At 43.6% G+C, this 15,467-nt stretch overlaps 1 protein-coding gene across 4 annotated transcripts in view; it reads left to right on the forward strand.

Moving 5' to 3' along the window:
* The window catches only part of Tmtc1 (transmembrane O-mannosyltransferase targeting cadherins 1), a 217,429-nt gene that overhangs the window by 184,798 nt on the left and 17,164 nt on the right, over nt 1–15,467 (forward strand). For all 4 annotated transcript variants that reach the window (XM_028892402.2, XM_028892401.2, XM_028892403.2 and 1 more), the window contains one exon: nt 5,496–5,604. In XM_028892402.2, coding sequence (XP_028748235.2) covers nt 5,496–5,604 — 109 coding nt within the window. The remainder of the gene's footprint in view (nt 1–5,495; nt 5,605–15,467) is intronic.

The following is a 15,467-nucleotide window of genomic DNA, read 5'->3' on the forward strand; positions in this document are numbered from 1 at the left end:
TCTATTAGCCTATTGTGTGTGTGGGGGGGTGCATTCTTATTCAAACCACCACAAAGATCCAAAGTCCACTTACGGGGAGCTTAAAACTGAGTAAAGGTCATAGAGCACACACTCTGGATGTTAGGATCCTTGTGGATGTTTTTCCTCAAGGGATTTACTGATGCACTGCTTCCCAGAATTCCCTAGGAGAAGCCCTGATGTCTCTATTTCCACTGTGTCGCTCAGATGGACATTAATGGAGTTCTCGAGGACTTACATTAGAGGCTGTGTTAAGTGGTAGTTAATCTCTCTGAGTTCATTTATGAAAGGTCTAAGTTTCCATTTTAGCTGACATGAGTTATTACAAATGAAAGCCACTAACCCATTATTATAAAATTCTTGTAGTTTTTTTCCCCTTCTGCTGATTTTGAAGAATTTTCAGCTAAATAATGTCCTGTAGGGACTAATTTTCTGCCTTAATTTTGTAAGTCTATATGTTCCCTTAGATTCAAGCAGCATTTCTAAATTCTACTTAGTGAAGACTCTTTGGAGTTCTAACCATAAAATCAGTGGTCAAATTACTAGGGTTAAAAAATGCATTTTTGCTTTAAAAAAATATACAGATGGAAGAGTGACTTTTAGTGTGTTTGTGAGAGAACATACATGTGTGAAAACTCACAAGCGCTATAGAGTGGTGCACAACCTTCATGAACTCTTGTTGACCAAGTAAATCAACAAGAATTATAACTTTCATCTTTAAGGCCCCAGTTCAAGGATGAGTCCTTGAAGGACTGGGCTATTAACCCCCTGCTATCAGTCTGGAGCATGCATGCAGGAGAGCCAATTAGGAGCTAACCAGATCACAGTGAGGAGAAGAGGTAGACAGCATCTGGTTAGTTTAACAGCCTTTGCTGGTTAGTTTAATTAACTTGATAAAAACTGAGTCACTCAGGGGGAAGGAACCTTAATTTAGGAAGTGCCATCATCTGACTGACCTGTGGGCAGATTTGTGGGGTATTTTCTTGATTATTGATTGATGTGGGAGTTCTAGACCATCATGTGAATACATTTTTCACCAGCTTTCTGTTTTCAATGGTTTCCTTCACTGTCTAAGCTTGGCTGTCCTGGAACTTGATCTGTAGACCAGTCTAACCTCAAACACAGAGATCTGCCTGCCTCTGTTTTCTCTGAGTGCTGGGATTAAAGGCATGCACCATCAAGCTTTACTGTAATTCCTTTTCACAAGCTGGAAGCTTAGCTGGGTGGGGTCTTGCCATGAGGTCACCACTCCCTTTATTTTATTTAGCATCAGGCTTTTCTTTAAACTTTTCCTGGTTTCCCTTTTCTCCTCAAACTTTCCTTTTTGTATTTTTCCTTGCTCAGCTTGCTCCTTTTCCTTATAAATCTGCATAAGACTGGCCACTAGCAACACAGTCTATACTAGGCTCTCTGGAAATCTCCTATGCCAAAGCTGTTAATCCACAACTCTTCAATTTAGCTTTAGGCATATTTTTTTTTTTAAGTAAGGGCAGAAAGCAGCCACATTCTTTGACAAAATTTCACAAGAATGGTCTTTAGGTCACACACTAATAATATTCTTCTCCTCTGAAACCTCATAAGTCAGGCTCTCCCCAGTTCAAATCACCCTCAGCAACACTGTCTTCCATGTTCCTACTAGTATTGTTGTGCCCAGATCGTGACCCCCAGAGAGACCACCAAAGACGAGCATGCCGGAATGCAAAAGCAAGGTTTAATCCTGGATATTCAAAAGCAATACAAGCCTAGGCAAGGACTTCGTCCAATACATCCAACGCAGTGGAGGCTGGAGGAAGCGCCCACCTGTCTGCAAGCTCGCTTTTTTAAAGGGAAAAGTCACAAGGTTACATCATTTAGGGGTGCTAGTATGGATACAATTCTGATTGGCTCGCTTCTAGGGACTTCTAGAAATTACTTCTAAGGGAGTGGTTGCCCGCCACCATTTCTCATTGGCTGCCCTCAGGTGGGGGCATTTCTGTGGTCAGTTACCCTGGAAACCAGGGAGAGGACATTCCATAGTCTGGCAGGCATTACCTCGTGACTATCTTGTGACTCTGTACTTTTACACTTCCTGGTTTCTGGAATCTGAACTGACTGCTTTCAGTAACTAATGGCCTATTCCCAAAAGGAGAAATCTTAGGCCTTAATTTTAGGGTGAAAGCATTTTGGTCTTATTTCTAAGATGGCTTATTTTGGTCTCACAGTATGGTGCATTAAGCCCCATTTAAAGCATTTAACTGTTTTCCTAATCCAAAGTCCCAAAGTCTACATTCTTCCAAACAAAAGCAGAGTTAGGCCCATCATACCAATACCCCACTCCTAGTACCAACTTCTGTCTTAGTTAGGTTTTTTTTTCTTTTTCTTTCTTTCTTTTTTTTTTTTTTTTTTTGGTTTTGTGGGGGCTTTTTTGTTGTTGTTTTTGTTTTTGTTTGAGACAGGGTTTCTCTGTGTAACAGCCTTAGCTGTTCTGGAACTCACTTTGTAGACCAGGCTGGCCTTGAACTCAGAGAGATCTGCCTGCCTCTGCCTCCCCAGTGCTGGGATTAAAGGTGTGCACCACCATGCCTGGCTTTAGTTAGGTTTTCTGTATGCTATAAAGGGACACCATGACCACAGCAACTCTTATAAAGAAAAACGTTTAATTGGTGCTGGCTCATAGTTTCAGAGATTTAGTCCATTACCTTCATGGCAGGAAGCATGGCAGTGTGCAGGCAGCCATGGTCCTGGAGAAGGAGCTGAGAGTTCTACATCTGGATCGGCAGGCAGCAGGAAGAGAGAGACACTAGGACTGGCCACCCCTTGGAAGTTGTTACTGAAACAACTTCCACAGACACTGATGTTAAATGCCAAATATTATAAAAGTAATAAATACAATGTAGTATGAAGAACAAGATCTCTGGAACCACAGACAGTCCATGGCCTCAAGGATCTAGGTCTAGTCCTTGGGGGCACCTTTTCCCATCAGGGACCAATACAAAGTCTGGTGCATGTGTTTTCACAACTCCAAATCCTACCCCCGAGTGACACACTTCTTCCATCAAGCTATACCTACTCCAGCAAGGCCATACATCAAATAATGCCACTCTCTATGAGCCTATGGAGGCCATTGTCATTGAAACCACATCTGCCAAATTGAATCCTTAACTCCAAGGACTTTTAAAACTGTGACTTTTTACTCCCAAGTCTATGATAGGAATCTACCTTCTAGGTGAAACTGACTGGTAACAAGCTGCTTCTGTCACTAAAGCATTCAAACTACATTCTACAGACCCTGGACCTGCGGAGGGGTAGGAGAGAAGGCCTGGTATTAGGAATGAATGACCTTGACCCTCGCAGCCCTTGAGAACACATGGCATAGGTATGCTGAGATCTCAGTGCCCACATAGATCACCTGGGAGGTGTGGATGAGGCCTGAGTTTCTATATTTGCAGCAAGCTGTCAGGTGACATTCACTCTAGTGCATGAATCACACTCTGAATAGAAAGCTCTTGGAGATGAGGGTAGACTTCTGAGAAGTTAAGATAAAATAAGCCGCTATGAGTGGGCATGGTGGCTCATACTTATAAATCCCAGTGCCCAGGAGGCTGAAGTTTAAGTAGACACACAATGAACCAGAAATAAAGTAATAAAAAATATGCATTAAAAATAATTTATATTCACTGTTTTTTTTTTTTTTTTTTTTTTTTTAACTAAGTGTAGGCCATTGGACTGGTCTCTGGGATTAAAAACAAACAAAACAAAAAAAAAAAACAAAAAGATGAACAAGATCCAAGACAAAGGACACAGAGAGCACACACTCAGAGTGTTAGATCCCTAGTGTCATATTTTAAACTGGTCTTATGCGGGAATTTTTCCTCAAGGGATTTCAAGGGTGGCTTGGCATACAGAGTTAGATCTTATCCCAAAGAAAATGAAGCGTCATGTTACAGTGGAGAAGCATTTGGAAGAGGATGTGAACATGACTAGAGCCATTTGACTCTCCTGCTGTGAAATTTTAAATTAGGAAGATGAGCACAATATCTATCGTGTGGGGCCACTGTAAGAACTGAATTCATAATGCTATGAGAATTTATGAGAATGCCCGGTGCACAGTTATTACCAAGTTGAGTTGCGAAAACACATGCACCAGACTTTGTATTGGTCCCTGATGGGAAAAGGTGCCCCCAAGGACTAGACCTAGATCCTTGAGGCCATGGACTGTCTGTGGTTCCAGAGATCCTGTTCTTCATACTACATTGTATTTATTACATTTATAATATTTGGCATTTAACATCAGTGTCTATGGAAGTTGTTTCAGTAACAAAGTTATTACTGCCTAAGTATGACTTTTTTGGCTTCAAAGACAGAGAGATCCAGGGACCAAACCAACAGGAAACAGGTCTTTTACCCAAGGTTAGGACTTGCAGACTGCCAGACTTCAAGTCCCAGAGAAGACTGAATAACAAAAGTTGAGACAGTGAGGATATAACAGCGCATTGACTATCCTTTTCCAGCCTGTGGTCACAGTGTTTTCTAATTTCATGAATTGTATGTGACGTTTTCTTCCTTGGATATAAACCATAGGTGGTTTTTTGGGGGGCCAGTAGTCACCATTAAGAATTCAGCTTGTGAAGCTCAGTAGTTAAGAATACTAGTTGCTCTTCCAGAGGACCTGAGTGCCCAGCACCCATGTTGGATGGTTCATAACACCTGTAACTCCAGCTCCAGGGCATCCAGTGCCCTCTTTTGGACTCTGTAGGTACCTGCACACAGTGATACATATTTATAAACATAAAAATACTTTTTAAAAAGGGTTTTGGCTTGTGGTGCCATTAGAAAGGACACAGACCCTCTTCACATCTTTATACTCGGTCCAAGCCGACAGGTGACGTCCCCAGAGTGCTGCCCTGAGGTCAGTGTTTCTTGATAACAGACTTACAGACTCTTCAGTAGACTCCCCAACACGGCAGAGCAGGTGTGCCACTCACTAAGACCAAATCCCTGACCTTCGGTTTCCCGGTTATAACAGGTATATAGCCCATCTTGGTTAGGGAAGGCATGGCCTTAGGAGTGTGAGGTGACACTGTATTCACAGTCAAGAAGCAGTAAAAAGGACAGGAAGTAGTCTGGTCTGTAAAACCTCAGGACCTGCCCCCCCTCCATCCTCCACCCTGGCTCCAAGACCCAAATGCCAAATGTCTACAGCCTTCCATAACAGCACCTGGTGGGGACCAAGTGATGTTCTGATACGTGAGCCCGTGGGGGCAGACCACATTCAAACCACAGCCGCAGGAGGCAGGGGCCTTCACGGTGCCTTCCAGTGAGAATCCAGACATGAGAAGAGACTTAGACCTCGGCACAGCCTGCCATAACATGTATATATACCTATACAGTAAAATCCAGAATGAACCACCCAATCTTTGCTAAAAGAAACGAACACTTGAAGTCTGAGCAAAGGACTAAAGTGCTAATGAAAGGTGTCCTTCCCATGCTGTCTGCAGGTCCCAGGAGAAAACAGAAGAAGCCATCGTGCTGCTGAAGGAATCCATTAAGTATGGTCCAGATTTTGCTGATGCCTACTCGAGCTTGGCTTCTCTCCTGGCTGAGCAGGTATTTTTTCCATTTAATCTCACAAGTGTTTCTTTAAATGTTACCTCCAAGTGCATCTGCCAATATCATCACAAGTTTTCAATTTTATTTATTTATGCACTTTTTTAGGTATGAGTGCTCTGTCTGCGTGCATGACAGAGTTTCAGATCCCATTACAGATGGTTGTGAGCCACCATGTGATTGCTGGGAATTGAACTCAGGATCTTTGGAAGGACAGCCAGTGCTCCTAACCTCTGAGCCATCTTTCCAGCCCTTCATCACAGGTTTTTATAGAAGTGACGTAACTAATAATTGGTAGCTCCAGTCAAACACTGGGTCTTCCGTCAGCTAAGGTGCGCTTGACTGACACAGAAGCCTCGTTTTCTCGCTGTATAAGGAGCAAACTGAGATGCCTTGCAGCAGCCTCTTGGCTTAAACATAAGGGATGATTTAATCCCACACATCACTTACTGAAGATAAAATCTGCATTTTAAACATTTCAAAAGTTCCAACAAGTAGCAAAATTAGAATAGACTATGAATATTCAAGTGACAGAAATTATAAACTTAGTTTTTATGCTTTATACAGCCATTCGCAGAACCTTCCTCAGACACAGAAATCTGTAGATTGGATTTGAGGGTCCCAAATATAAAATGGCATTATAGGTGAATAACTCTTGTGTGTATTTTTTAAATTACTTAAACTTAGTGCAGTGTACAGTAGCCATGCAAATAACTGCTATGCTGCATTGATTAGGGATAAAGACAAGAAACTTCAGTACAGACACAGTGTTTTCTGATTGTTTCTTTGTGTGTGTGTGTGTGTGTGTGTGTGTGTGTGTGTGTGTGTGTGTGTGTGTATACCAGGTCCAGAAGAGGATATCCAATGACTTCCTCTGTTACCTCCTGCCTTATTCCTTTGAAATAGGGTCTCTCACTGAACCTGAAGTTTACTTTTTTGGCTACACTGGCTGCCAGTGAGCTCCTAGGATCTATCTGTTTTTACCTGAGTCACTGGGGTCATAGACACATGTGGCCATGTGTGTACTGTGGATTCAAACTCAGGTCCCTAAGCTTACACAGTTAATCCTCTTACCCAGTGAGCCCTCTCCCTTGCCCTTTTCTGAGTGTTTGATCTAAGGTTTGTTGAACCTGCAGATAGAGGAGTTACCTGTGTCCTCTGAACAGCATAGACAGGCTTCAGACAGGAAGTCTATCGGGGTAGTTGATTTTCTTGAATGTTGACATACAGTGTTTTAAATTAAGGTGATTCTCCATGACGTATGCTTTCAGTCCTGGACAGCCTTTTAACTTATGTTTAATGAAGACACTGGAGGGTTTTCTAGAGAAGAGATTGCCTGCATCCCTTAGTATCATGTCTTCTCACTTCACCCCGCTCCTTCATCTTTCAGAAACACACACACTGCCTCTACCTGTGACCTAGACATGCCAAGCACCCTCTGTGCCAGCAGCATTTTCCTCAGCCACCACACATCTCTGACACAGATCCATTTCCTCCTGCCATGCTAGTTTCTGCCCCCACAATATCTTGAGGTCCTCTGTGCTGACCCTTTGCCTGCCTGCTGCTGTGCCCCCCATTACCTTGTCCTGTGTTTTCCATTCTCTACAACGTTATACCATCTAACATAGCTTTATGTGTTAATGGTCTCTCACCCACCTCCAGAATGTCTGACTCTGTAAGGATGGTTATTGTGTTTATCGCAGTATTTTCCCACCTGCCAGGCTGCATGCAGTCAGTAGATTACAGATGGTGAGTAAATAAATAAACTTGAAGAATGTGCAGTGCCCACTCCACAGCCTGTTCTGGATTGTTCTCCTGCATTACAGGGGGCTGGACTTGGGGGTCACACAGCTCTCATTGAATCATGCCTCAGTGTGGTGATCCAGATCCACCCTGCATGAGGACTAGTCTGAGACGCAGTCATGGGACACTATTCATAGTGACCCCAGAATGTCAACCATGAGGCTGTGGCCACCATCCCTTACACCATTCAGTGTGTCTTTATGAGGCCCTGAGGGTGAGAGATCTGTGTTTCAGTGTTAGAAAGCCTATATATGTTTCTCCTAAATTACATTAAGTTTTTACTTTATTTTTAATCAGTACATAAAGATTTCTTATTTTCTGGAAAGGTCAATTCTGTCTCCACTTCCGTTTCTCCTAAACTGACAACCATCTGGACTGTATTATCTGCTTCTCTCTTACGCTGTTTTTACTTCTACATTTGTTTTTTGTTTTTTCCCTTAATTCATATTCAGTTCATGTTCCTGCCTTGATTTCATTATGCAACAATGAAGTGTGAGTGAAGATTGTACTAATAGTTTCCAGCTCAGATCTTTTCTACCAGCTCCCCAGCCAGGCAGTAGACACTGAATTGCTCTTAAGGAAAAACACCACATCGTTAAGCAATGACCCATTTACATCTACAAGTGATAACCAAGTCTGTTGTCTTGGGAGTTCTTGATAGACTGATACCTCTTTACATAGTTCACCTTTCTCAGGACCATCTTTTCTTTCTTTCTAAATCCCTTCTTGCTTCCAGAACAATTCAGTTTCCAATTCCTGCCCAAACTTTCTCCACTTCCCCGTTTTATGGTGAGTCATATTTCCAGAGATCTCTGTGTTCATCACTTTTCCTGTTGTTATGAACAGGTACCCCAACAAACGCAGTTCAGAGAGGAAGAGGAGGGGTTTATTCTGCTCACAGTTTGGGGGTGCCATGTGTCATGGAGAGAAAGGCATGGTAGCAAGTGGTTCTGGGGTGGTGGGAATATTTGACGACTGCTTGTCCACATCTCAGTGGTCCACAAAGCAGACAGTGAGCCCAGCTATAAATCTCAAGACTTGCTTCCAACACCCCCTTCCTCTATGCAGAGAGGCTGCTGGAGAGCGGGCAGCACCGGTTGGGAACTGAGTGTCCTGTAAGGGACACTTCACCCTGGAGCCATGACATCAGCAACAAACTCATCTTTTATTCCGTTTCTTAGGTTAGTATCCTGAGATACTAAACCACGTGGGCCAGGGAGACAGCTGCGTGGGCGAAGTATTCACTGTGAAAGCCTGAAAGTTCAGATCCTTAGACCCTACATCAAAAGTGGAGCAAGCATTATTCCTGCCTGTGATTCCAGCACTTGGGAAGCAGAGAGAGCAGATCCCCAGGCTAGTTTCACTTGAGAAAACCTGCCTCAATAGTAAAGGGAGCATGATCGAGGAAGACACATGATGTCAACTTTAAGCCTCCACATGTATGCACTCACACAAATGTGTATGCACATGCACGTAAACGTGCACCACAAGTGCATGCACTCACATATACATGCAAGTGTGAATACACACACATACACACCACATCACATTTAAAAAACAAAAAACAAAACTAAACCAACTGTTGATTTTCAGTGTTTCAGGCTCATCTTCCACTGACCACAGGTTTCTTTAGGAAAAGCATGTTTTAGATATATCTCCCCTGCTGTCTGGCTCTACTCTAATTAGTGTTATTGTTTATATACAAATAAAACATTGATGTGTTAATGCTGTGAAAAATAATGGTCCCTAGTAGGCATCCCAAAGTTTCAGCTGTATTCCTTTTCTAAACTGAGTGCAGTTAAAGATACTACTTTAGGGCTGGAGAGATGGCTCAGCAGTTAAGAGCACCGGATGCTCTTCCAAAGGACCCAGGTATGATTCCTAGCACAGACATGGCAGCTCACAACTGTCTGTAACTCCAGTTCCAGGGGGTCTGGCACTCTTGCACAGACACACATGCAGGCAAATCACCAATGTTCATAAAAATAAATAAAAAGCTTATTTTAAAAAAAAAAAGGTACTAAAAGCAGTCAAGATTTAGGGACCTTGGGCCGTGTTAGCCCACCAGGACTGTCACATCATTAGTACAGTAAGCAGTCTCACACCAAGTGGTAGTTTGTTCTTTGTTTGTTTGTTTTAACCAAATAAAGGCACTTTTCAGGCAAAAATTTTAAAAGAATAACATATGTACTGTTTCCTTAGCTGAATTTCAAGAGTGTCAGATGGGATATTTGAAAGGATTTCCTGGTTAAGTTATTTTCTGTGGAAATATGGCAAGCTGATGTGAAAAGCTATCACGTTCCATACAGTTGGAGCTCAACAGTTCTGAAGAGAAACAGATGATGCAGGAGATCTCCATCTTTTCTGACAGGCACACCCCTTGGCCTTTTTCCCACTCTAGGGAATGGGTGTACGTGAAATGCTTTGGGATCTGAGGATCTCACTGAAAAACCTGAAGGGCTCTTCTACCCCGAGGGCAGTTGGTTCTAACGTGAAAGAGACAAGACAGCTGTAGGTGGAACTCAGGGCCCCTCCCTTCTCCTAGTCCACATCTTACCGGAATGTCTGGAATTCTTTTGGGAAGAAACAAGTTTCTGAATCACACAGTATGAACTGGAGGCCAGAAATCAACCGACCTGACGCCCTTTGAAGCCCTGTTTCCTGGCGGCCCCACTCTCACAGCATCCTAGCCTTTCAAACACCAGAAAATATAGAAGCAATGTTCTTAAACTTTAGTCAGCACGCACGTGCACACACACACACTCGCACATGCACACGCACACGCACACGACCCTCACCTCTTCCTGAGCAGAGCTGCCGTCTGCCACACACAGCCCATGCTACCCGTGGCTGTGCACCATGTCCCATGAGCAGGCAAGATTCCAGAGGCTGTATGGAAGGATTCACATTTATCAGTATTTAATTTCAAGTCTGCAGAGAGCACAGCCTATGGGCTGTGAGGCACTTGGCAATTAGGGTGTCCATACAAGATTTGTCTTTTGAATATGCTTGGTTTATTCACACAAACATCCCTTATACTATTAGGCTAATATAAAAATTAAGCAGACATCTTACCAAACCAGGAACAGTTGATTGGACTAAAAAAAAATGTTGCTACACTGGTTCCACTGGGGAATCTTCTCTGGTAAGGACACTTGGGAAGCTTGCAGGCTCTTCCTATGTCTACAGTGAAGTCCTTCAGCTGTGGCAGACTGGAAGCATGGCACCGATGAAGGTCGGGAATCCCTTGAGACCACAGACCAGCAGCTGGGACTGTTAGCAGCCTGTGTGCGCCCAGCGGTAGTCCAGAAGTACCAAGACAAGGCCATGCACAGAGTTTTGAGGCTTCTTGCTGATGAGTGTCAACACAGAGACTAGAGAAGCCGGCTCTCCAGAGCAAGGCAGGGCAATCCTAGAGGCCATTTCTAAAGTTACAACTTTTGTATCGTTTCACTGGGCAGTAGCTCTGGCTTTCAGAGCTCACAGCTTGGGACTGGTTCACTAGCACATCAACACTACCTTGGGGTCACTTAGTTAGTATACCAAGGCCTGTCCTGAGCTAGGCTCCTATCTGAGCTGCCTGGGGCTTGCTTCTGAAGCCTAACTCCTTACCGAGCTGACTGGTGGTGGCAAGCTTGGGTATCATATTTCAGGTTACACAAAATGGCTTTTAAAATTACACAAAATGGTATGTTCCTACCCAAGTTCTTTGTCTCTGCCTGAAATTTCTGATTTTCTAAGACTTTTTAATCCTGTCTTTTCTGCCATATAAAGTATCAATTACTCTTTCCAGCTAGCTATTTCAGTGGGGAAATTTGAGAACAGTAACTTTCAATTATTTGTTTATGTCCTTAAAAAAACAAAAACAAAAAACAAAAATACCAAAACTCTATGGTGATGAGAAGAGTGGCTCAGGCTCATAATCCAAGTATTTAGGAACAGGAGCCTGAGAGTCTCAGAGAAACAGAAGAAGCCCAGCAGGACCCCTCCAGGACAGGGACACAGAAGCCCAGCAGGGCACCTCCAGGACAGGGACACAGAAGCCCAGCAGGGCACCTCCAGGACAGGGACACAGAAGCCCAGCAGGACCCCTCCAGAACAGGGAGATTACTCCCAGCCACTTTTAGCCATGAAGAAGCCAGAGAAAAGCAAATGAAATCAGCCTTTTCTCTTATTGTGGTGGTATTGTGTTCCCCGAAATATTGTGCACTCTAATAAACTTATCTGGGGTCAGAGACAGAACAGCCACAATATTAAACATAGAGGTTAGGCAGTGGTAGCACACACCTTTAATCCTAGCGTTCCAGAGGCAGAGATCCATCTGGATCTCTGTGAGTTCAAGGCCACAGTGGAAACAGCCAGGCATGGTGACTCACACCTTTAATCCCAGGAAGTAATGGCAGGAGGCAGAAAGGTATATAAGGCGTGAGGATGAGGAACTATAGCTGGTTAAGCTTCAGGCTTTTGAGCAGCACAGTTCAGCTGAGGTCCATTTGGATGAGGACTCAAAGGTTTCCAGTCTGAGGAAACAGGATCAGCTGAGAAACTGGCGAGGTGAGGAAGCTGTGGCTTGTTCTGCTTCTCTAATCTTCCAGCATTCACCCCAATACCCAGCTCCAGGTTTGTTTTTATTAATAAGAACTTTTAAGATTCGTGCTACATCTTACTACACAAGGAATGTATGTGGTGTGTTAAAATCAGAGAAATGACGTATGTCCCTTACTCAGTGTAATAATATCTAGAAACCAAGGTTGGATAAAGCACAGGGACAAATAGCCAAACGAATGGAAATACATGAACTATGAACCAAAGGCTGAGAGGCCCCCAACTGGATCAGGCCCTCTGAACAGGTGAGACAGTTGATTGGCTTGATCTCTTTGGGAGGCATCTAGGCAGTGGTACCAGGTCCTGGGCTCATTGCATGAGTTAGCTGTTTGAAACCTGGGACTTATGCAGGGACGCTTGGCTCAGTTGGGGAGGAGGGGACTGGACCTGCCTGGACTGAGTCTACCGGGTCGATCTCAGTCCTCAGGGGAGGCTTTGCCCTGGAGGAGATGGGAATAGGGGGTGGGCTGGGGGAAAGGGGAGGGGGGCAGGAAGGGGGAGAACAAGGGAATCTGTGGCTGTTATGTAGAACTGAATGGTATTGTAAAATAAAATAAAATAAAATTGAATTAAAAAAAAGAAAAAAAATATCTAGAAACAATGTCATCCTGCTTCATTCAGAATTCTTACATACATTTGTGTTAACACAGGTTTGTGTGTAGTCTGAGTGGGTTCTTTTCCCTTGCCATTAGCTTATGAATAGCAATGTACACTATTTTGTGCAGGTGCACATGTGGATGCACATGTGTCATGGCATGTTTGTGAAGGTCGGGTGACAACCCTAGGGAATCTGTTCTCTCCTTCCATCTCATGGGTTCTGAGGATTGAACTCTGGGTCATCGGGCTTGTCAACAGGCTCCCTTTCCTGCTGAGCCAACTCAGAGTACCCTACAAGTATCATTTTAAGGCCTACTTACTAGTTAAAAATAGTGTGCTGTAGTTTGCATACTAAGGCACCAGCTGTTAATCATCTGGGTTCTCCTTCTTCCTTCTCTTCCTCCTCCTTTTTTTTCTATAACAGCAAACTTTTTCTTTCTGGCAGCCTTTTAAAAACAATATTTTGAGATGGGTGTTATAGCATACCTGTAATCACATGAAGCATGTAAATGAAAATCCCACGTGTATAAGATAGGTGGGTGGACACCTGGGATAGGAAAGTGACTTTGGACTTCAAACAAATGAAACCGTATCATGAGCAGGTGCTTTTTCAGAATGAGAAGTAAAGAACGGTATTGTGGGGGTGGGGAGGATATTTCAGTCAATCAAGTGCTTGTTGAACAAGCTTGAGGACCAGAGTCTGATCTCCAGAACTCATGTAAACAGCGGAGTGTGATGAACTGAGTTTGTAATCCCAGTGCTGGGGAGGTGGATGCAGGAGGATCCCTGAGACTCACTGGCTGACCAGCCTCAGAAAGGTCTCCCCTTTCCTGGTCCCATGTCACTCCTGTAGAGATGTGCTCTTATGTTCCATACGTGTTTACAGTGTAATATGATCATATGTAATATGATCCTCCCTGCCACTGTTCCCCCAACGCACCTCTTTCCCATTTTCCTGTCTTCTTTTTTCTTTATTTGTTCAGTTAGCACTGGGGTGAAGGGCAGCATCCACTGGAGAATGGACAACCTCTGTAAAAGAATGATCCCCTCCCCAGGAGCTCTCAGCTGCCAGCTGTTTCTCAGTTAGGGTGGCTATCGACTGTCTCTTAGGGGGGTGTCTCTGATGTTTTCTGTAATTTCTTGGAAGCTGCATTGTCCACTCGTACATGGTACCTCCATTTGAACTTTTTTTTAAATCATATTTTGAAATTATCTTGCCTGCTAGTGGGTTTCCATGAGACTTTCTCACAACCTTACTTTTGGTTAACCCATTCCTTTCTCACCCCCTGCTTCCATCCAGTTTAACACTTTAATCCCTGTGCCCCTGCTTCTTCTTCTTCTGTGTCACATATATGCTGCCGTCCCTCCCAGCCACCATGTCCTCGTCACTGTTGTTTTCCCGTTCTGGCTCTCTTCTTTGAAGTGGCTGTTTCTCTTTCACTCTGTTATACACACGCATTGCTCACGCTCTGCTGGGAGACAAAGACATGCAGCATTAGAAATGCCAACATTTCCTCAGGGAGGAAGAGCGCCAAGCGCATTGATTCATTTCAGTTGGATATGAAGGAAAATGAGACATCAAACATTGATAGAATATTTCTCAGAATTGTCCTGTGATCACTTGAAGTTGAATGTTTACCATTCTGTAAAGAAAACAGCAGTAGTGAGAGGGAGGAGGCAGGCCCCTCTGGGTGTCCTCATCTTTGGGGCTGCTGTGTCTTGAGTAGTTTCTTAGCAAAGTCAGCAGGACGTTAGGAAGCCACAGGCGGTCAGACTTGTCAGTCCCCAGCTTCCCAGGGATGTCATATAACTTAGTCTCCAGGTATCCACTTTCCTAAAGCTGCTAGACTTATCTGTCCCCTGTGTCCCAGAGTGTCATATCCATGAGTCCTCAGCTCCCCAGGGCTGTCACAGACATACATCCACTTCCCAGTGCTGTACCAGTGAACAGTCACTTCGTGACTGCTTTGCTTCATGGTTAGAATGAACACATTTCTGGATGGGGTCCAAACCTGTGGCTGTGTCAGGGAACTTTTTCTGTGGTTAGGAGAACCCACTGTACACCTCCTAAACATTAAATACACCTTGCTGTGGACTGTCCTCTAAGTTTCCAACTACAGTGGTGTTGAGGGAGGCCCCCAGGGTCTACAGTAGTCAATGCAGTTTTTCTACGAATATGAAAACGTAACTTGCCTTTCAATCTCATTCTTTTGTAAATTTACAGTAGTTCTCTGTAGTCACGTGGTATATCCGAAATTCAGAAAAGGCTGTTAAAATGACAGCCCCCTTTCCATTTTTTCAGCTTGTCAGGTCACATTTTCTTCATACTTCAACTACCAATAACAGAAACCACTTAAAATGCACTGTCACAAAAGCAGGTGTGAGAATCCAGATGTCTTCTACTAGGTCAAACATCAAAGAGATCTGTAAAGACTTAATTTAATGGAGCCAGGAGATAGATCAGGAACTAGTATGTGTGAGGCTCTTAATTCTGACCCCAGTATGCCCACAACCAGAATAATCTAATAAATACCTCAGTTAATGCCACTATAGAGTCCTCTTTTGCTTTGGAAGGTATTTTTTATATAAATGCATTATTTATGTTAGACTTTATTGTTTTCAATAAGCTGTATCACTAAGGAATAAGAGTCTTCCTTCCCTACAACCATTAACTGCCTACAGCTCCTCAAGAAGGGAGGAGACCTTATAAGCCCCTTCCCACCCATGACAGAATGTTATAGGTAAAGACGAAATTATTTATATATATATATAAAAGTGTGTGCGTGCACGTGCGCGCGCGTGCGCCACCACGTAGGTGTAGAGACTGGAGAACAACTTGAGGGAATCAGTTCTCTCCT

This window comes from Peromyscus leucopus, chromosome 3 (assembly GCF_004664715.2).
Source record: "Peromyscus leucopus breed LL Stock chromosome 3, UCI_PerLeu_2.1, whole genome shotgun sequence".
Taxonomy (NCBI): Eukaryota; Metazoa; Chordata; class Mammalia; order Rodentia; family Cricetidae; genus Peromyscus; species Peromyscus leucopus.